Here is a 23,097-nt window from a genome sequence, read left to right on the forward strand (position 1 = left end):
CCTGACAAATTTTTAATGTTTACTGCGGCATCTATTATGGACAGCGCAAGACGATGGTCATAAGCTGCTGACAGGCACCAATTCATTGCACCACTAACACGTAATTCGCCTTGTTTAAGTAGGCGTTTTGCTGTTTAGTAAGAACTATCTTAGCATCAAAGAGTCATAACAACGCATCCACCATGGCCGGGAATCAAACCCATGTCCTTGAGAGAAAACATTATAGGTTTAACTAGTCATACAAACGATTGACTAAATTTGTGTTTTTTATTATCGAGCTTCAATTGTATTGCCCTTAGTTATGTTCATAAGCTATCGCTTTTACGCGCGGCGAAGGAATCCACAGAAAAGTGAGCTCCCCAATTCCGGAGCACGCCTGCTTCTACAAAATGGAAATTGGCACGGACGAGGAGCTGCTCACCTGATGGCTGCCGAGAGTGCGCCCCGGACACGGTACTTGTGCCTGGTGACGTAGGCGTCGGTGAAGATGTGCCGGCTGTCGTGAGGGTCGGCCTGGCCTCGGATCACCGTGCCCAGCCGCGAGTGGATCACCTGAACAGCCCAAGCAACAGTTGCCGCCAATCTCAGATGTCGTTCTAGGTGCAGGGCTTCTCAAGCCTTCCTGGCCACACAGCACTTTACAATCCAGATGGCACGCACACATAAACTTAGCTACTCACCTAGGTCAAATGTATTACTAATACAAATAACTAACAAGACCATGTCAAACGTTATCTCTCCTTCAATGAGAAAGATGCGCTACATGAAAGACTGATTATGTGCGCACAAACATCATGGTTATTGAGTGTCAGCACAATCAAGATAGACCAGTACTTATTTACTGCAATACCCGAAAGGGCCAATGAGCACTACAATAGGGGAGGGGGGATATTATCATACAATTGGAAGCTACAAAACTGTCACAGGTAGCAAGTAAAGCACTAAATATAAATACAATACAAATATTAATAGTGCAATTGCAATTGTGTAATTGTTCAATTAGTACTAAATGCAACTGCACACAAACACTCTAGCTTGACTGAATTGCTTGGCAAGAGACACAGAAGGCAAAAAAAAGGTGTTTCCTCTTTTCTTAATCCAATAAAGATAGATAACATTGTGAGAAGGAAAATGTTGCCATAAACATGAAGCATAAAATCCAGAATATCATTCTCGGAGAACCTGGCCATCTCCCTCTTTAAATGCCTGGGTTTCATTCCACGATTGCTTGAAATCCTGGAGTTCTGCTATGGTCAATGGTGGTCTTATAATAAACTGAGCCTCAGTTTGGTATAAATTGAGCCAGGGTCGCAAAATACTCTCGTATTCTCCTCTCCAGGGTACAGGAAACACACTAAGCCAGAGAGAAAATGTGACAAAAACTGCCGTAAATAAGCTTCGCTTTCTGGCCTATATTTTTCATACTATATGCTTGTTTAAAAGTTTATTGTGCATTGCAGAGTTCCAGAGCTGTGATCAGGCCCGCAATGGTTATTGAAAACCATAACTTCATTTCATTTTATTACTTTAAGGACCTCTAATAAATAAGGTATTAGATAAGGAGTGGGTGCATACGTTATACAGATGTGTTAATAAATTAGACGTAAGAAATACAGCTGTAATGCAGTTATAATAAATAGTTAACAGGCTATGCATTTATAATACTACAGCAATCAACCCTCTCCCTTCTAGTCTGTGCTTACAGATAAAATAACAAAGCATAAAGGCACCCAACTAGGTGTGCAAATATTCGAAATTTCGAATATTTTTCGAATAGTGTTTGCTATTCGATTCGCACTGGAATTTTACTATTCGAACTATTCGAACTTCCTAAAAAGAAATACAGTCAACGTCAGATTGAAAGTGACCCCTTCAAATTTTTATGCTTCACCTCATTACACTCTCGTATTGCGGCAAAGCTGCCTTTCAAGCTCCGTTACAGTCGAACTTTGCCAAGACACAGTCAACGTCCGATTGAAAGTGGTCCCTAGATTTTCAATATGCTTCACCTCATCACACCCCCGTATAGCGGCAAAGCTGCCTTTCAAGCTCCGCTACGGTCGCAAATGTATTAACTCAAGAAAATGCTGGTTCCAACATGGAGATGAAAGATGTGGCAGAGTTGGGGGCTCAATTAATGCTGTTTTGGACCTGAAATTTGGGCAGGAAGTCCGAAAAATTGGACGCCGAAGCTTTTTACCATCCAAAATTTCAGATGTATTATAGTATCGACTGTCTACGAGGCAGATTTGGAACTCCGGACTTGAAGAGGAGCACACCTTCTCCACCACATCACTTGGGCTTCCACAGAAGTTGAAAGAGGAGGAGAGGCTGAGGAAATGGCATATTTGCCTATCACGTGTAAAGTGTTGTCGGGCAACACTTTGGTTGCACCAAATCATGTACATAAATAGAATTTGCCTCTACATTGCCTCATTTCCATAAGACAACTATGAAACACCACCCCGCCAGTGCTTCATCAACCTAGCGAAAAGAAACAGTTTCATGTTGCTATCTCATAAGAATATGCTAAGCAATCCTCTCGAACTTTTTTTCTGCAATTTTCACTTCGAAGTATTCGAAAAATATTCTAGAAATATTCTAGAAATATTTGATTCGATTCGCACTCACACTTCAATATTCGAATTCGCTTCGCACCCAAAATTTTGCTATTCGCACAAGGCAGCACAAAGCATTTTGCTATTCGCACAAAGCAAGGCAGCTTTTTAATGTTCTTAGCTCCGGGGAGACAACATGTCGGGCAAAGTTCACGGCTGTGGACTATTTACCGAGCGCTGGTTAAAGACAGGAAAATACGGCGTGTAAGAAGTGCTGAGAGTTCTGCGTGTACTGGCCACACAAACCAAAGTGGAGAAACAAGGGTAAAAAATTGCCATACGTCTTCAAGGAAGTCCGGTGGCAGGTCATACTGCTTGGTGATCTCGCCAAACGTGATGTGGCCCGCTTGCTGAAGCTTCTCGTTGATATCTTCGGCCAGTGAGTCAAGGTAGGACCTGCAATATCACAGTGGTTGAGGACAAGAATTACGATCAATAGTGTTGATCAGTGCTCGAACATGCAAGGTGGTACTGCACTTTCTTGCACGTGACCCGCGCAAAATATACAGAGAATTTGAAGCTAAAGTCGGTGTATGGGTTGCGTGCGAATTTTGGCGAGCAAGTTGGCTTTGTAGTGCTACCTCACGGTAATCCAAGGAAGAGGGCTTCGCGACAATAAGTGGGAATTTTTTCATTATTTTTCTGTGGTTTGTAGTCAAGGGTGTGCGTTTTATGCAGGGGTGAGTTATACGTGAGAAAATACGGTATCACCCTTTTGCTAAAGAGAGATTACACGTACCACATAAGCTTAAAAAAATGGGCCAAGATAGACCATCGCTGCGTAATGTAATGTGATTAATGGGGTTCTATATGCTGAAACCGTGGTACGATTATAAGGGATGCCATAGTGGGAGGTCCAGAGATTAATTTTGGCACCTGGGACTCTTTAATGTGCAACCATCATTTTGTAAAGGCAGTACCTCTTCAAAATTGCACAAAAATAATGGCAAATGCAGCCTTTGCAGTAGTTGAAAACGGCATACCAAACTTGGTATGTGATGAACACAAAGCCACCTGTGTGAGCGGTGATTGTTGCTCTTTGGAAGTTTAGGGCGCAATAACATAACACAGGCAAAATGTTTTGGTATGAAGAGTGCTGCAACACCTTTCGAGGCAATGCATAATAAAATACATGTTTTAGCAGAAGGTGCATTAACTCAATGTAGAGGTTTATGCTGTTTTAATTTTGTCTTGCTATTTTTTTTTCAACAGTGTCTTTCGACCTGAAAGATATGACACTGGCAATATTATTCACATTGACAAGCGATGAAAGTAGTAGTAGAGTAGTAAGAAACAGTCAATGATAGTACTATTGCTTTCGCATGTAAGCCTATGGTCAGTTGGCTTCTTTTAGTTTTACTGTACTTTGTGATGACCACAATGCATGTGTGTGTGCGGTAACAAAATTAAAACAAAAGGCAAGCTGCTATAATTAAGTTATGCCTACAGGGAAAACCAACAGCTTACTATTATAACATTAACCAATATGTGCACAACATACAGCTTCAGGCTGCACTCAGGTGACTTTCATATTAAATATGCTCATCTCTCATAAAAAAATGCATGTGGACAATGTGCTTGATGTTGTTCAAGGTGTGGAAATTGGTAATGTAACTAGTTGGCACCCACAGAGTGACCCTGCCTTCATGCCCATGCCCTGAAATGGACTTTAATTTACTAACTAGCTTTTCTTAATGAATGGTTGAAGACATGAAAGCATCGTTAATTTTGATCTTAAGAGACTAAAATACATATGTAACAATGTCAACTACTGGTTCCATTGCCAAATTATGACAAAAACAGGCACTGTAAAAGAAAAACAAAGAACACCATGAATGCTTTAATTTTTACACGTGAAAAATCGGGTATTCTTGTCTGCTTTCATGCAGCAATGATAACTTTTGCAGTTTCACCGTGTACTTATTGGTAGGCACAGGTGACAGAGGCATTGAACAAAAAACAGCCCACAGACAATGTTATATGTCACATTAGATAATTTCATCCAACAAAGCTTACAGGCTCGAATAACACTCTGAACTCTGTAAGAGGCCTATTTGCAAAATGTGCTCCTGCATTTACTGCCATATCGAGTGACAGTAGTTGTCTTCAGCAGTACTATGAAGTAAAACTACGTAACATTTCAAAGATAGTAGTCTAGCGGGAACTGCTTATATGTATGTGTCTTCCAGAAAATTCTGTCCCGCTCTGTTCGACAGGGGTTGTCCGTCTCTATGGTCACTGTTTCCAAGTCGGCTCACCTGTCAATCAGCTGTCCCAGAACAATTTGAAGGCTGTGCTCGGTCCGAACCAGCTCCGCACACCTTGCCTCAATGTGACTGAGGTCGACATTGAGAATGTGGGCCAAGTCGACCATGTTGATGCGGCCTGTGGACAAAACAGTGAGCATCAATACGGCAAAAGCACAAGGCGACACCATGAAATGTTGCGTGAAAGAAGGAAAGTTCAATTAAGTGCCAAGCCTTTCTGGTCTCGCTGTTCAGTGGACACTTTGTGTCATGCAAAAACTGGCTTTTCCCCATCACTTCCTCCAAATGTCAAAGTTGTGCACACTTCATAAATTTCTTAGTCTGTCAATGCACAGCACACTGGCTCATACTGGCCACCTCGCAGAGACTAAGCAATAGTATTGCCAACAGACATTTGCTCCAGATTTTCCCAGAAATTTACCTTAGAAGTAATGTGCATCCTAGATTACCTCTCCATAAATGGCACAATGGGTATACAAAGTTATTTGTATATTGGTTGCTTTGGCAGAGGGAAGCAGCAACACACTGAAAACGTAAAAATATATTACCTATACATAGGAAAAGCAGGGGCTGTGCAAAGACAGACACCAAGTTATCTCAGAAGTAGCATTAGTACGAAAGTACAAACATAAAACATATTCGTGGATGCACTGACTCCCTATCAGTGCACAGCACATTCAAGATGGTTGTCTTTCTTTGCTTAGACTTTATGTGAATTTACGTAAGCCAGAGAGTCCTGAAGGTCAGCATGGATTCTAAGATTCAACCTTGATGTAACTGTTTTTTTTCCCTTGATAAGGACATCATATAGTTCGGAAAACTATATCTAATTCGACAAAACACAGCATGCCTAATCTCATTTATTCATACACTGCACGGTATATAAGGTTGTAGGTTCTGTTCCTACTGGTGGCAAGTTGTCTTTTCATTTACTTTAATTTCTTTACACTAATGTCACAATTACTACACTACAGTTAGACTACAAATAATGTCCCCTACAGCTTCTTTGGTTTCATTAGGCTCATTCTCAATTGTAATTATACTACTTTTCTTGTGGATAAGCAAAGCAGATGTTGGCTAAGGTACCTATACAGGGTGCTTCAAGAAATGTGTCCGAAAATCCTTGAAAGTAGGAAAATGCGATGCTTGCTGCTTTCACAATGACTTTTTTTCTATCAGCAGACATTATGGGATAACTAAATCAACCAACTGTGGCAGTAATAATAGAAATTAAGTTAACTAACTTTGTAAATAGAGGAGACAGAACTCGTCGGGTGCGATTGGAGAATTGAAGCCCTTACTACGAAGAGCCTATTGCTGCTTTGAGATTTCCAAAAAGCGGTTGCTGGTAATTTTTGTGGAGTGATGGAATTTCGACCCATATCCTCAGCTAAAGTGAATCTGAAACACAGAAGAGTGCGACTGCCACACTCTTCCAAAATGTCCAGAATGAGCAAGCATTGTTATATTAACCATCAATCTACTTCGCTTCGTGAGTGTGCAGGCTGCACTTGCCATTATAGCGTGCTAGGTACACCTAGGCTAATGATCGCAGAAGGGCTAACACCACGGCAATTGTTGTCGGAAACAGTGGCATCATTCTTGTCATCTGCTAGGGCATGACAGTTGTGCTCAGAGGCAATTTGGTTTTGGATTCCCCCGTGAAATTGATCGAATTTCATCATTCCGCAAAAATTGCCAGAGGCCACTTTTTAGAAAACTCAAAGTGGCAATGGGCTTTTCGCAGGAAGGACTACAATTCTCCTATTTGACACTTGTATCCTCTAATTAAATCGTTAATTTTTTGAAATTTTGTCATTCATAATGTAATTATTGTCTCTACACATCTTGAGACGTCTGCCGCCACAGAAAAAAGTTTCAGAGCTCCGATGAGTTTCGATCGCCCTGGCGAACTTAGATTCACTTACAAAGAGAGGCTGAGGCTGCAGCCGAGCATTATCTAAGTCAAGCGTGCTTGAAAATGGCTGGGTAAAAATATCAGATAAATTAATTGGGATCTACTCAACCATACTCGAGGTTACATCGACTGATTCCAGCATACTTGAAGATGCCCACATGAGAGATATCCTTCATGCGTCTCTCACCTCCTGCCACTGTAAGCTCGTCGAGAATCTCCTTCTGAAGGTGCTTGGGGGTGATGTACTCCTTTCCATCATTCGTGAAGACGACGTCGATCAGCTTCAGTTCAATCAGTTTCTTCACTATTTCAATGCAGTTTCTCTCGGACAGCCTGCGTGGAAGAATCGGCAAGTCATCACGACGGTGCGAACGTGTTTTAGCGTCGGTATCGCGCTGACAGCGCCGATCAGGCTATCAGCACAGCGGACCATATGTCGGCTGCTTCGATCCCGTGAAACGAAACTATTTCGAAATGTGAACCACTACAATGGTTAGACAGTTACACCCTAATAACAAAGAACAGGCCATACAGGCAAACATAAAGTGATACTGTAGACTTAGCAGTGAATACGCATTTGTGACAGCGCCGGGAAAGAGGAAATGCAAAACGTGAACGTACGATAACGAGTCGAACGGCGCTTACGCGTTGACGAAACAGAGCGCAAGTAGCTCTGTCACATCGAAGAACTCAGTGAAACTGCGCTTTACTAAAGCGTTCACGATCTCAGAATCGCGCAAGACATGAGTTGTTACCTTTGCACAGTTGTACTCAGCTGGGCTCGCTGAAAATCAGCTGCAAGTCGCTTCACTTCTTCCCAGTCGGTCGCCATGTTGGCCAATGTGGAAGGTTTGATAGCTCCAATGTCGATCCGACTGCGCGCAGTAAGTACAAGCGAAACCGAAACTAAAGTCGCTTCATGTAAACGTTCAGTGTTGTGATATTCAACGAACACGACGGCAATAAAGCTTGTAAACGAATAACTGCCTAGCCATATTCTACTCACACAGGGCTCTGGCTTTGAAACTCACTTGAGTTTTCATTACGATCGAAAGTGTCCCCTGTGACGCCGGTAAAGTAGTGTCGTTGGTGTCGTACTCAAATTCATCAACTCAAGAAAGTTGCTAACAGGCACGATGTCCCCATGGTTTTCTCTGCGCCCATCAAGGTGCAAACATGGGTGCCAATTCAAACACGGCGTCTGCTATTTCCCTTGCAGCACCTGTGTGGTATATGCCATACCTCTAGTTTGTGGCAAGACCTACGTCGGGCAAACGGGACGCTGCATAAACGAGCGACTTAGGGAACATGCACAAAAAGTAACTAACAATGTGGACAAAGGAGCACATCTCGTCGCTCATCTTAACTCCTGCCACAACTGTGCTCCGCTATTTCGCGAGACGTTGATTCTCGGCAGAAGTAATAATGAACATGCATTGGAAGCATATCACATCGGGAAAAGGGGAGCTGATTGTATCATTGGCACCTCTATTTCTTTGTACTCTTCAGAATTTGAATTTTATGCATGCGCATTTTGGTTAGACATCTGTGTTTTTACGTGTGCAACACGACGCTACGCGTGCGCATGCAATAATTGTGGGTGTGGCATATCTTGGTTAAATATCTATGTTTTTACGTATTTAATACGAAACTACGCGTGCGCATGCAATGATCAACGTTTTTAGATTATTTTTAGATCTAAAAACGTTGGCAATGATTGTGGTTGTGGCATATATATGCGATTCTGAGAGAAGAATAAAGCAGTTGTTAGTAAGCGCCGCGGTGCTAGCATGTCTTTCTAGTCTTTGTGGTTCGTCCTCATTTGCGCTGAAGTTCTGTTCCTAAATGCTATGTACCAAATAGGCCCAACAAAAGTTTCCTATGAAACTTTTGTTGGGCCTAGTTGGTACACATCCTATGAAAGGTGGACGAGGATCGAAAGAAGGCGAGGACGGTCTTGGCGGAGGAGTCGGGCCTCACAACGTCAACATGCGCGACCGTTGAGGTCGCACTTGTGCGGGCACGGCCGCAAATCTCCCAGAAAATATCCCCAACACCTGCGTGATAACAAAATCATAACACAGGACCGTGGTTCTGTAATTTTGTGGCCTTGATCCATCGCGTCAAAGCGCTTCTTTCGTTACTTTTGCTGCAGTACTCTGGTGTCATGCAAAAAAACATAAAGGAAATGGAAGAGGCTACTGCTGTCGCAGGTCACAACGCACCTGGTTCATTAATTAAATAAGCGCGCACGGGCCGTATATTTACGAGTGCTGGTATGATTGCGCGCCATCTAAAAACTTGACAATCATTCAGATGCGAACCTTAAGTGACGTTGCTGCGGCCCTGAAAAACGATAAATGAAAATGTACGCTTGCTTTCTTTTGTCGCATGCTAATTTTCCATGCTTTCTGGTGATACGAATTTCGGATGATACGAACATTTTTGGTGGTCCCGTGAGATTCGTATCACCGAGGTTCCACTGTATGTATATATGTCTGTAATTTTCACAGATTTTTTTAGAGAAATCGATTTTAGAGAAATCGAGCGCCACGGTTGGGACAGTTGGCGTGGAATGACCCTAAACATGCAGCATCATAATTGCACGTTTCTCGAAAATAAACCAATACCAATAACCTCCCCTCCCCCGAATATTTTTTCAATTGTCCATCTAAGAGAGGGGAATAAACTCCTCTGACACTTGCCGTTTCAATAAAAGTTGTTTCTCTCTCTCCATGCATATATATACGCGCAAACATACAAACGCACACATGAACAAACATCAAACACCCCCCCCCCCCCCCCCCCGAACAAAACTTCCGCTTACGCCGCCTGTGCATTAACCTTGCTGCGTCCTTGCGTTATTCATGACTGACATCTTGTAAGTTGTGCGCATGAATGAATTGTGCCAGCGCCTCCTCTATTGAGCACTGAAGTGTGCGTTGTTTCTGAAGTGAAACGCGTATGTATGTACACAAACTTGTGCACATAGTGAGGGCAGGAACCCTGACGAGGACAAGGGCAAGGACGCCGAAAGGCCAATGCCGGGCATAGACCTTGTTGGGAGTCCTTTGCGTTGTTCATTAATTTTCCACGTCATCAAAAGCCCCTTTGAACTGTACACCCTTGCAATCCTTTAACAGTATCCCGGGAGCGCTGAGCGCGTGATATGGTACGTAGCGTCTAATGTTCTCGAAAGGTAACGTGATCTGCCCACGACATATGTTGGAAGTACAGTGTACTAGATAGAAGTATGTACACTGTAGTTGGAAGTGAGGGTGAAGAGGTAAGAAAGAAGCAGGGGTAGGGTAAAGCATAGCATATATCCACGTGTAGTACAGCATAGCAAGGGGTGGGAAAGAGAGGTGAGGTTGAGGGAGAGAGATGCGAGAGTGAGTGAGAAGGAAAAGGAGGAGGAGGATGGTAAAGCATAGGATAGTCGTGCACAGTATAGCATATCGCAAGGGGGTGGTAAAGGGAAGTGAGAGTCAGGAGGAGGAGGTAAAAGAGGATGGCAGAGGGCGCCACTGCATTACAAACGAAGGTTTCCTTTTCCTCCATGGAAGCTGAACAGGCTGCACGTTTGGAACACCAGCAACCACTGCTACGCATTTGATACAGCTTTCACGTTGAGTGCAACTGCACACATTTTTCTTAGAGTGCAAGCGCATATGAACCAATAGTTGAAACATTTGAAATATTGCCGCAGTATGAGCCGGGTTATGATATGAGCCACGAGAAAGAAAGAATAAGAGGTTAGCTCGTTCGACCTATGGACACCATCACCACCTATCATTGCCTGAACTCATCTGTAAGTAAACAAAGTTAACCTCAATCGAACCTTAACTGCAATAATGTACGCATCTGGGCTGGTTGGTTCATGATTAACTGTAGAAAACAGCGCTAAAAGACGTGACGTCCCGTCTTTTAGCGCTGTTTTAGCAACACAAAATGTCAATGAGTCAAAATCAAAGAGGTAGACTTGAGCCTCATCATATGGCTACACATATCGTTATTTCCTAGCCTGTCGTTATCGCACATCGTTATCGCATATCGTTATCAAGTGGGAGCTGCTTTAAAGGAGTACTGACATGAATTTTAAAATGTTTCGGGTTGTTGCTCTAATGAAAGCACGGAGTGTCGAGAAACACTAAAAAGAGTGTCGTGGTGCCTGGGGATGCATTGCATATATGTTTAATAAACCGACTTCTTTCAGCCAGCAGTTTCGGTTTCGGTTTAGAGAGGGCGGCTTCAAATGACGTGTCAAGTCGGCCCGTGACGTCACGGGCAGACAGCAACCCACGAATATGCACCTGCTGTCCTTTGCTGTCAGTCGAAACGTGGTTCATGATGAGTGAACTGTCGTCCAGTGCCTCCGACAGCGATTTCTGTGATTTAGGGCTGCATGTCAGAACCCAGATTTCGCAAACCAAGTGACTGACTTGAAAACCAGGGTGTCCGGAACGAAATGTTTTCGTTTCGGTTTTAGTTTCGTTTCACACCGTCAAAAGTTCCGTTTCGTTTTCTGTTCCGGAACGAAAAAAAAACGTTCCGTAAACGGTTCGTAACGGTTTTTTTTCTTTGTATAAAAAAAAAGAAAGTATAAAAAAGGTGAGGCAATCATTAAAAAACACATTGGATTTTGTGATGTTGTTGCTTGCCCTCCTCTTAAGAAAGTGGGACAAGGGTAAGACACGTTCTTCAGAGGAGCGGAAGTAACTGTACCACGTATTCCTACCAACTAGCACAAACCAGTATTCATTTCAAAGTCATAGTATTTGTTTTCTCACAAGACTACGAATTTTCTCAGTTGGCTTAATTCTTTGTGTCAAGGGAGTGAACACGATATCAGAAGCAGCACGTCATTGAGTGTACTCTCTAATGTGCGAGACCGCTGTTCTGATAAAAAGATCGCCAGGCCTGCGTGAAACACGCAGCAAGTCAGCAAAAGCTAGAAGAGCGGACTTTGTAGAGCCCGTTGTTATGTCTTGGGCAACTAATACAAGTAAACATGCAACGTACCCACTACGTCATAAATCGTCGCTGTTTTTCTGAAGTAGCAAAGTTCCCGCTATGCCATTTTTCTTCAGTCTTCGGAGAATCGCGGTACCCGCTACACATCTGTAAGGCAGTATCTGCATTTTATGCCGTGGCTGATAATGAAGAAATATGGCTGAGCACTTTGCAGTGGGTGGGGAGAAGTGTTGCGGAATGGGCGCCTCCATTCGATTCCAATTCCATTCCAGGGAATTAGAACTTGCCGCAATTCCATTCCTTTCAATTCCTCGGAATGAAAAAAAAAACTCAGCCCATTGGCACTCAGGGAATGGCCTGGCAGTCCGATTCCATTCCTGTAATTCCTGAACGTAGGAAAGGCATCTTGATAATTTTATCGAGTTAAGAATGAACGCCCCCTAAAGCTGATGTCATCAAATGCATTAAGAACTGCAAAAGTACGTAAAACACGTTGCCAAGGTCGAGGAATAGTAGCTTGGTGACATATCTCGTGCAGCACAACCACCCTACTAATTCCCATAGGGGCAGTTCTCCCACTACCGATAGTATTTGCGTGGTCAACATGTTTGAACGAATGGTGGTGTTTCAATATTGTTTAAGCTTAAATCTGTTAATGCTAAAATGACGACATAGCGTATTTTTGTGCTGACAAAAGCGCCTTTGCATCGAATACGGAACACTGGGCCGCACTGCCCGTCAGCACTCACGCTTGTCGAGCACGCCTCGCAAGCATGGAGGGGGTGAGGAGAACTTTCTGTGTTCGCCTGTGCGCATGTATGCAATGTCTTCCTTGTCGCAAAGGTTATTTACGTGTGTCAGATACTAAACTGCTCGTGAGATAAAGATCAGGCTGTGTATAGAGTATTCGCCACTTTCGGGGGGGGGGGGGGGCGTATCAATGGGAACCAAAGCCCAGGGGTAATTTGTTTCTCCCTTCGGTATTTGCTGGGATAATGCATTTGTTTGTACACTAACTTATGCCTCCGTTTGTAGTAGGCGCGTTGCTTATAAATGTACCGTGCTTGTAATCAGCTAAGCCATTTTAAAAATACTGCTTTAGTGTTAACTTGCGAGGCTCTGACTTACTAACGTTTGAAGCTTGAAAAACAGCACGTAGACGAAAACGTCCTCTATTTTCGGAAAAAGACGTAATTCCATTCCCATTCCATTCCTCCGAGCGTTGTCCCCATTCCATTCCGGGGTCGCGAAAATGTGGAATGATTCCGGAGTCATTCCAATTCAGGAGTGGTAACTCCGCAACACTGGTGGGAAGCATTAAACCACACACTCTTTGCGCTATTAGCATTGTGTGATGACTGGTTGTTATTTTACTCTTCTGACACGCTATATCACATATGTTAACGCGATTCCTTGCCCGACATGACGGCTGTGTAGAGTATTTTTGAGCACCGGCGTGACACTGTGGCGGAAGACCCGAGTGCCACGCAGAGGGCCCGGATCCTAGAAATTTGTTTCTCATTTATTTTTTTCTTATACCACGCGATAGCGGTCACGTACACCGGCGGCCGCGGACAACTATGGAGCCAAAATCGGCTGTTGTGATCTCATAACAGCTTTCGCTGTAACAAACTTCAGCGCCGACAATGCCCTTTCCACTTTGACCTGCTTGGCAGGCGCGCAAAAGTCCACTTGCGTTAATATAAACATCTCTGGTTGCCACTGTTCTCGTTTTTCGCACAATTTCAACATATCTTTGCTTTCGATTTCCTGTCTGAGGTACGCGCTAATACTATACCCTGAGATATGCTCACACTGCATGGGCTCAGTTGTTCCGGATTGCGAAATTTTCTCGTGAACCGAAAAACGATTGAAAAGATTTCGGTTTCACTCCGGAACAAAATAATAAATAACGTTTCGGTTATGTTTTCGTTCCTTCCAAAAATATCGTTTTTTTTTCGTTTTTCGTTTTCGGTTTTCGTTCTGTTCCGACACTGCTTGAAACGTCATAGGGCTCTCCATGCGGTGAAGCTGCCTTGCAGATGCTGGGAGATGAAAACTTTAAAATCAAACTTAAATATTTATACGTGTTTCCCGGATGCGGTGTGGGGAGAGCGTTAACACTACATGCCAAAGAAACCAAAAACGTCCGTTTTGCTGCACTTCAAAATCGTGTCAGTACTCCTTTAATGAAGCGCTTCACATCGCTGCAGGATGTGATTATGCACGCAGCGCCATTTTTTGACTGTCTGCGGTACGAAAGCTCGTATTACACGTTGAAGTACCTGACTGGAAAAAAGAAGCAAAACAAAAAACGAGGAGGCATACACGGCGTTCAGACACTTACACAACAGCGATAACGCTTTCAAAACCGAAACTACACATACCCCGACTTGGTGTGTATCACATATCTGTTGTTATGCCAACTGAACTTGCAACGCTCAAGAAAAAGTATACCCTGTGACATTGCACTTTACAGATTTTTCTGGATACCTTCAGAAAGAGGCGGGGAATTACCTGCATGAGTAAGCGCAATATACAGGTAACAAATACAGGAAATTCACCCGTTTCTCATATACTTGTTGTGTGATTATGGGAAATTATAGGATTATAAGAAATTAGTGCATCGTAATTTGTATTAGGAATTGAATAGCTAAGCTGTGCATCATTTCTGTTTTGGAATCTAATCGAGCATACCGAATTGAGCTATATGCTGCATGCATGTCTCGAGAACAAGGTTCGAGGTAAAATGAGGCACGGCCGCTGGATAAAAAGCGCACGGGTGCGGCCTGCCGCGTGCTCCGAAACCGGCGTGACGGGCCTAGTTTCCCGGACCACCGCAGCGGCGCCACCGGGCGGGGACGGGTTTCGCGGACGCCCGCGGGATCACATGCGCGGCGCGCTTGCGGCAGTTATGCTTGAGCGCGTGCGTCTTCATGTTACGCCCGAAATCTTCTTCTAAAATTTATCTAGCGTGTACATATCAGTTAATTACCGATATTTCTTGTACATTCTTGCAGCGCTTGGCAATTTTTGTTCTCGCCTTGCCAAAGATGCAACTTCGCGCACCGATCGCTTTTTGCGGAAGTAATCCCGTGGGCATATTTTTCTGGTATCCTAGAAGACCACAACTAACCAACCTGGAGACGCTGCACCTTTCCTGGTGCATCGAAATTCTTTATTTTGGCTCTGAGTATGTTGCTTCAGATTTAATTATTTCAATTCAAAAACGTGATCTCAGAAACTGCAGCGGCCACTGTTTATTTGACACAAAATAAGATAAACTTCTTCCTTCCTCCAAACATGTTTATAGTACACATACGGTACGGTATCGCATGCAACTGCCATGAAATAATGCTTATCATATGTGCGACCATCTCATAGAAGGAGATTCGAGTCACTTTGAAATTTCAGTGACTACGTCTTCAATACTGACAATTGGGCGAGCTGTTACGGATTAATTAATATGAAAACGGTCAGACGGAAAGAGTGATCAAAAGCCTGAAAAACGCACGAACACAACTGCTTGCATTCCTGCGCTTTTCAGTATTTCTGTATCTTCCCGTTACGCCGTTTTCATGATCGTGCAACGAATTCAACAGTGAACATAAAATCTGGACAAAATGTGAGAAGTTATTTTATTTATTATGAATTCAGGGCTCATCCCTGCTAGCTGCAAAGGGCGGCTTGTTGCAAACGTTGTTGAAATCCAGCAGCCGTGATACGTACCACCTTCCCGTTTTCTCTTATCTCTCGTTTTTTTTTTAGTTCCCACCTTTCAGCCCGCGGCACCTTTGTCATCGGTTCCGGTTGTTTACGAACGCTGTCGCGTTGCGGTGGCGTGCGTTGCCCCACAATGCCATGTGGTTGGTTGCCGTGAAAAGCACGTGTATCCCTTTTATTCAGAGAGTTGGGTAGTCTGTGGTCATTAGCGGTACGGGGCACATCTCAAACTTATCTCAGCAAAATAGGCGGAGACAAAAAAAGTGCAGAAAAGCGGCTGGTGGGCGACGACAAGACTTCATTTCAAACAAATATACGTGGCAGCCAACACACACATTGCGAGTGACTCACAGGGACAAAGTTAAGGTGGATCGCTTTTGACAGCTATACGGTAAACAACTACAACAAAAATGTGTGCGGGGGGGGGGGGGGGGGGGGGGCGTTCCAGATTAAGACATAACTCAAGATACAAAACCATATCGTGGTTTTGTATCTTGATTTAAAGAAAACTTCATTTGTAGCTTGATTCTCCGAGATATTAGCCACTCCAGTGATCGGCCTTATATATACATCAATTTGGTGACATTGCCCTGCTAAGAACTGTCAAGAATATTTGCAAGCCACTTCGAATGAATATATAATTCCGCAGCCTTTTCAACAAAGTTACGACGAGTGCGTCACTATATTTGTAGAATCCGCTAGTATCAAGCATCTGAAGCTGAACTACTTTGCAGCACAGTATCATGTATCAGACATCATGAAAAAGATTCAACGTATGTTTTTACATGCACTTCCTGTGTATAAAGAACATGAACGTGTATTGTCAGATGTTTCAAATAAATACTTGTCAAGCATTTTCAGAAAGGTGCTGAAGAAATGTCACGGAAATCGATATGTTAAAATAACAAACGATGCATTCATTACACGCACATAAATATAACAACCGCTTTTTCACACATTCAGTGCCACATAATGTTGCTACGCGCATTGTGGAATATTCTTTCAGACACAAAGCAAAAAGTTAGTCCTGGAAAAAAATGCCAGGAGCTCGGCACGTACACGGAAACTTAAGTGGCTATTTAACCAGATTACGCGTACGGACTCAACTGAATGCATGATATGTCATGAATGCGATAGATGAGATAGAATAAAACCGCTTAGAACAGCTGAGTGAGATCGCTGTTGTGACCACCACCAACTAATTTGCTGCGGCTGCTGCCCCAACGGAGCCGCCGGCACCCGTTTCCCCTTCCCTAAAGTCACTGTAACGGGAAAAGTACCGCGTTCCTTTTCTCTTCGCCGCCGCGCCCTTTCGGCGGCTTCGCCACAGAAATGGTCCAGCCCGCTGGCCTCGCTAGTGTCTCCCGGGCGCAGACACACGGCGCTTTGGAGGGCGATTGTTTTTATAGGCTCAGGAAAGCGTGCAGGAACATTACGACATCCCGTATCGTTTTGAGACTTCATCGAAAGCCTATCGAGGCATCGAAGAATGCCCGGGTAAGGCCCTCTTTGCTATTCCCGGCGGGAAAAAGGATGCCAAACGACGGGCTGTGTGGCTGCACAGAATTAGGCGGGAAAAATTTGTTCCCACGACTGATACCCGCATTGTCAGGTAAGCGCTTCATTGAGAATTCGCGAATGTTTCGGGAAATGTTTGCGCCTACCCTGCACTAGTGCAGCTTGTTTCGCGTGGTTGTTGCAGAAGGTTCATGCACAATAACATTTTATTTTGTTTGGCGTAAAATTGACGCCTTTGGGTTCACATATAATGATCAGCGCGCTATGAAAACTGACTGCTCCACATTGGTACTGCCTGACGTGACTGTATGACGAACACAAATAACAGGTGGTAGCATGAAAATAATGACTGATGCTCTCGCGGCCGGTTCGCTTGCTTGATATGCACCAAAATCGGTATTCCGTGACGTAACTGTATGACGAACATAAATACCCTGCGGTAACATGAAAATAATCGTATGCATGTCATGTAAGGCATGATTTACATGCCATGCTCATGATGCTCTCGCGGCCGGTTCGCTTGCTTGATATGCACCAAAATCGGTTTGCGTGACGTGACTGTATTGCGAACCTAAATAACAGGTGGTAACATGAAAATAATGGCACGCATGTCATGTAAGGCATGATTTACATGCCATGCTCATGATGCTCTCGCGGCCGGTTCGCTTGTTTGATATGCACCAAAATCGGTATTGCGTGACGTGACTGTATGACAAACATAAATACCGTGCAGTAACATGAAAATAATGGTACGCATGTCATGTAAGGCATGATTTACATGCCATGCTCATGATTCTCTCGCGTCCGGTTCGCTTGCTTGATATGCACCAAAATCGGTATTGCGTGACGTGACTGTAATGCGAACGTGAATAACAGGTGGTAACATGAAAATAATGGCACGCATGTCATGTAAGGCATGATTTACATGCCATGCTCATGATGCTCTCGCGGCCTGTTCGCTTGTTTGATATGCACCAAAATCGTATTGCGTGACGTGACTGTATGACCAACATAAATACCGTCCTGATTTTCACGTTACCACTTGTCATTCGTGCTCGTCATACAGTCACCTCACGCTATACCAACTTGGGTGCATTTCAAGCTAGCGAACCACCCGCCATCGCAGCATGAGCGTGGCAAGTAAGTCATGCCGTACATGGCATGGAAGTCAAGATTTTCATGTTACCACATATCACAAACGTTCGTCATACAGAAATAGCTCGTCATAAAAGTTTTGGTATATATGAATTTCATTAAACGACCACGAGCGCCCCGAAACCATGTAATGTAAATCATGTTTTGCATGGCATGTCTGTCATGATTTGCACATTATAACCAGTCACTTATGTTCGTCATACACTCTTGTCACGCCATACCAATTTTGTTGTGTATCAAGCTATCGAAGCGGCCGCGATCGCACCCTGAGCGTGGCATGTAAATCATGCCGTACATGGCATGCATGTCATTATTTTCATGTTATCACCTTAATTTAAATTCGCCATACAGTCATGTTATGCCATACCAAATTTGGTGTACTTCCCATTAACGAAGCGGCCAGGACAGCACAAAGTCGGGGGCGGATAGATAGATAGATAGATAGATAGATAGATAGATAGATAGATAGATAGATAGATAGATAGATAGATAGATAGATAGATAGATAGATAGATAGATAGATAGATAGATAGATAGATAGATAGATAGATAGATAGATAGATAGATAGATACGTACAAAGTCACAGAAATTCGCTAAGAAATGCTTTGCATTTAATAAATGCAGACAGCCGAGCGCGTAAATGCCGCGCAGTTCGCATTTCTTTATCGCGTTAGTACGCGTGCATGAACATGTAGGCGAGTGAAAATTGCCGTTATTTCTTTCCTAATCAGTCAGAGAACAACAGTATGCTTCATTCGGGGCTGCAAAAGCGCACGCAATGCGTAAAACATGCGTTACTCCACGTCAAATCAACACCGCACCGCCGCAGCTTCGGCCGCGCTGGACCAAATATGGCGGCGCGCACGACGGTCGCGGTACTTTTCCCGTTCCAGTGACTTTACCCTTCCCCGCCCCGTCGCGCCGCAGCGGCCGCAACTGCAACTAGGGCCGACACGCGCTCTCCCATAGAAAACCGCCCGACGCGGCAGGCCGTACCGTGCGCTTTTTTATCCAGCGGCCGTGAATGAGGTAACATGACGATGACCACCATCACGCGCACCAAGTGCCCCTCTCCACTGCTACCACAATCACCAGCGTCAATTGGTTCAGCGCGCTGTTACGAGAAACTTCAGACTGTAGACATGGTTCCCATGTTCTTCTTTGCACTATGTACTGAAGCACTTTTGCTCTCTACATTTGTATGATAGAGTGGAGTTGAACACCACCTAGGTAAGTTCCACATTTAGTTCGTTATACATACATACATACATACATACATACATACATACATACATACATACATACATACATACATACATACATACATACATACATACATACATACATACATACATACATACATACATAATACATACATACCAGGCCCGTAGCCAGGAAAAACATACATGTCTCTGACGCTCACTGTCACAAGGTGCTATGCCGCTACTCACTGGTCACGGATTCGACTCCCGGCTGCGACGAAGCCTTTCGCTTTGCTGTACTGTGCAGCGTCAGCACGTCAAAGGGGTATTCACACGAGGGAGAAATCGGCGGGGGACACGGGGGGATTGCGGATCACGTGACCACGTCGTCACGGATTAGTGAGTGGGCGCGACCCCCCGGCGACTCCTCGGAGGAGACGGGGACCTTTTCCCCGACAGGACAAACGATCCCCCGGCGGTGGGGGATATGGCGGAATTTCGGGCTCTTGTTTGGCCACATATTTTGTTGCACTTGCTCCTGCAGAGAGCGACAGTGGGTGTCCAGTCTGCAGCTGCATCGTCGTCTTCAGCTCGTCAAACGGGCGGTACAAGCCACCAGAGTATAGTCTAGTAACACTGGTCTCCCCCTCCGTCCGCCTCGTCTGTGTGAGTGGGGGGCATTTGTGGAGACTTCTCCTCGCGAGCTGACGTCACTAGGCTCCGCCTTTATCCCCCGAGCATTCGTCCCCCGTCTGAATACCCCTTAAAAACCCGTTTATTGAAATACTTGTGATCAATAAAAATTATTGATTACCCCGTGTCCGCTGCTTCGGTTCAAGTGGTCAGTGGGCCGACGTCGCTTCTTCCTCAGCTCCTGAGAGCAGCACAGAAGGTGAGCAAAAAGGGGAAAAAAGCTGCGCGTTGTTGTATAAAGGAGGGCTGTGGCGTTAGGGAAGAGTGGCAGAAAGAGGGAAACAAGGATCGAACGTAAAGATAGAGAGATGAGGGAGAGAAGAGAGAGAGCGAGTGAAAAGACAGGGGCACGACGAAAAGGTGCACAACCCGTTGCTCGGGGAACGCTTCGTCGTCGTGGCATAGTATAGTGTCGCGCTGGCGGTCAGCTGCCAGAGCTTCGATCGCGATCCGCCGCGCGGGACTACGCGACATAGACGCCGCGGGAAGTGTTGGTGAACGCGAACTGGCGCCTGCGTACACCAACTGCAACTCCGGGACGACAATAACAAACCCGTTCTTCTGTCTCACCTGCGCGCTCAGTGGGTATTGTGCCACATCACTTCCGGTTGTATACAACAAGGTAAGCGAGTCGCAAATGCAAGAAGCGAACTGACCGGTCTCGCTTTTTATTTCCCACAATGGTTGTTGTCCCACAGTGGAGCAATTGTTTAGACGGTTATCGGGTTATAACTTATTTATTTATTACTTCGCTTCTGATGCTTTCTTCTATGTGAATTGTGAATGAGATCTGAAGCACCGTTAAGTTGAGATGTTTGAAATATTCCTTCGTTCGATGGCCTATTAAGCCTGCAGTCGAACTCGAAACATGCGGTACCCTCTGTTGTAGATTCAAAAAAAAAAAAAAAAAAAAAAAGAAACAAGCAACTGGGTACAATGTTACAAAAGCAGGTTAATCGTATCAGTGAATTATCTATATTACTAACACGGCTTCAACGCAGCTCATAAACATCAAGAAAACTAATGAAATCGATTAGTTCGACATTGCTCATCCTTTTAACCAGTTTGGACAAAACTCTTTAGGAATTAAATGAATTGGCCTTACTCTTCTTTGGGAATTGCGTGTTCATTCATGCAAGCTTTCACGAGTCAGAGAAGTTTCGCCGGTAATTTTTGTTTCTTTGTTTGAAGTCTGCTCGCAACGATCGTACGGAGGCTTCGTGGAGTGGACGCGCTCTCACGAGAGTGTGATGACCTTCGGCTCGCGAGTCACATTTCGTCACAACGTCGTCGTTCCTTACAGTGTTGCCCACAGATTTGAACTTGGCTTACGCTCATGCCCGCGCAGAACTACCCTGAAAAGTGTCGGTGATTCGGGCAACCGAACGCGTGCTCACACACAATGCTCACCTGCATGGCTGCAGCCTTGATTACTCAGCTTCTTAGGGAAACCCCAGTGAAATCACCACTCGTAGCTCTGCGTACTCATAAATTTTATTCCGTTTAAGCTTCAGCTGTAAGATGATCGTTTTAGTAAATATTTGCCGAGTACTTATGGGGAGCAGAGTTCCCCATAAATAACAAGATATGTCAAATGGCAATCACAATCTCATGATTTCTTAAATTTGTACTCACACCAGGCCCGTAGCCAGGAAATTTTTTCGGGGGGGGGGGGGGGGGTTTAACTTGCTGAAAATCTTGACTATTTGAGAAGAAAAAAAAACACCTATTTTTATCATTTACTTTCGGTAAAACGCCCCCCTCTATCAACACCCGAGCCCCTAGGTCCCCCCTCCGCCCCCCCCCCCCCTTTGGCTACGGGCCTGACTCACACACATACAGCATTAAAAATCTACCAAAATGAACTAGTGAAATCGCAACTACATCTGAAATAGTGTTCAAATTATTTCCACGTAAGTTCTGCAAGATTCTTTAGCCCACCCTAAACAGGAAGCACGAGTATAAGGACTAATGCATTGCATGACCTTGAAATCATGCCATATACGAAATAGGCACCGCTGAAGCAACCCTGAATATGTGCGTCCCACATACTTAAACAAGGTTTCCGTTGCGATTTTATATCAAGCGTTATTCTGTTAGGTAAGTGGAAATATTGACAAAAGTGACTGCAGCCTAAGCTTAACAAGATTAGGAGTGCAGAGCGTCGTTAGATCTTGCACTTAATTTGTTTGATGTATAACGCTATGAATACTTGCTTGACAGAAAGAAAGTCTTTCCTTGAATTGCTACTTGAGCAAGAATTCTGGAACCTTTTCGAAAATTTTGAAATTAGAGATGTAAGCAAGCGATTAATTTTAAACAGGAAGCCTTCGGGTCCGTATAAAGTGACCGCTTCGTTGCAAATGCCACAATCAGCGCTGGTAGCTCACACACTATAGCCGCCACTTTGAATGCACAGTCATTCGCATAAATGTATATTCACGTGCATCTTTATGCCACCCTTGGTAGATACTGAATACAACCTCGCTATTGACCGTATACATTATTCGTACAAGTCACAATGCGCAGCTAGAAGGCTAACTAAATAGTTTATTATTACAGACAGTTTTATTTATTTGTTCGTTATTAGGTTCGTTATTGTTCACTGGCGAGAGCTATTTTCTGCTAATTAGCACTCGAGGCAATGTTTCTAACGTATGCTGCACAGCTTCTCGGGCTGGTTTGTTCCGCATACAAGCATCATAGCGTAAAACGGGGGCATTTCAACGCGATAGCGTTAAAGAGCTCGTTCCGCAGAAATTCCGGTGTCGGCGTCGGCATCGTTGGTTGTGAGCGAGAAATCATCATCTTGTATAAAATAAATAATAAAAAAATGTTAGATTCGAGTGAGAATCGAACCCAGGCCGTCTGCGTGACAAACAGGTGTTCTACCACAGGGCCACTCCATTTTTTTTTTGTCTTTATTGCAGGGCTTCAGTTTTCAACAGGGCCACTTCATTGCTTAGAACTGCACTGAAATTAACTTTAATGCTTCTCAAACATCGCGTCCTGTGTACATTGTCACAGT

The 23,097-nt window shown here is 44.2% G+C and overlaps 1 protein-coding gene across 1 annotated transcript in view; it reads right to left on the reverse strand.

Moving 5' to 3' along the window:
* The window catches only part of LOC119395974 (E3 UFM1-protein ligase 1), a 28,774-nt gene extending 21,093 nt beyond the window's left edge, over positions 1-7,681 (reverse strand). Inside the window, exons 1-5 of the mRNA XM_037663001.2 lie at positions 7,559-7,681; positions 6,991-7,136; positions 4,877-5,003; positions 2,900-3,014; positions 422-552 (exon numbers count right to left, since the gene is read on the reverse strand). Of these exons, the coding sequence (XP_037518929.1) occupies positions 422-552; positions 2,900-3,014; positions 4,877-5,003; positions 6,991-7,136; positions 7,559-7,635 (596 nt within the window). The 5' untranslated portion in view covers positions 7,636-7,681. The remainder of the gene's footprint in view (positions 1-421; positions 553-2,899; positions 3,015-4,876; positions 5,004-6,990; positions 7,137-7,558) is intronic.
* Positions 7,682-23,097: the final 15,416 nt, after the last annotated feature.

Source organism: Rhipicephalus sanguineus, chromosome 6, assembly GCF_013339695.2.
Source record: "Rhipicephalus sanguineus isolate Rsan-2018 chromosome 6, BIME_Rsan_1.4, whole genome shotgun sequence".
Lineage (NCBI taxonomy): Eukaryota > Metazoa > Arthropoda > Arachnida > Ixodida > Ixodidae > Rhipicephalus > Rhipicephalus sanguineus.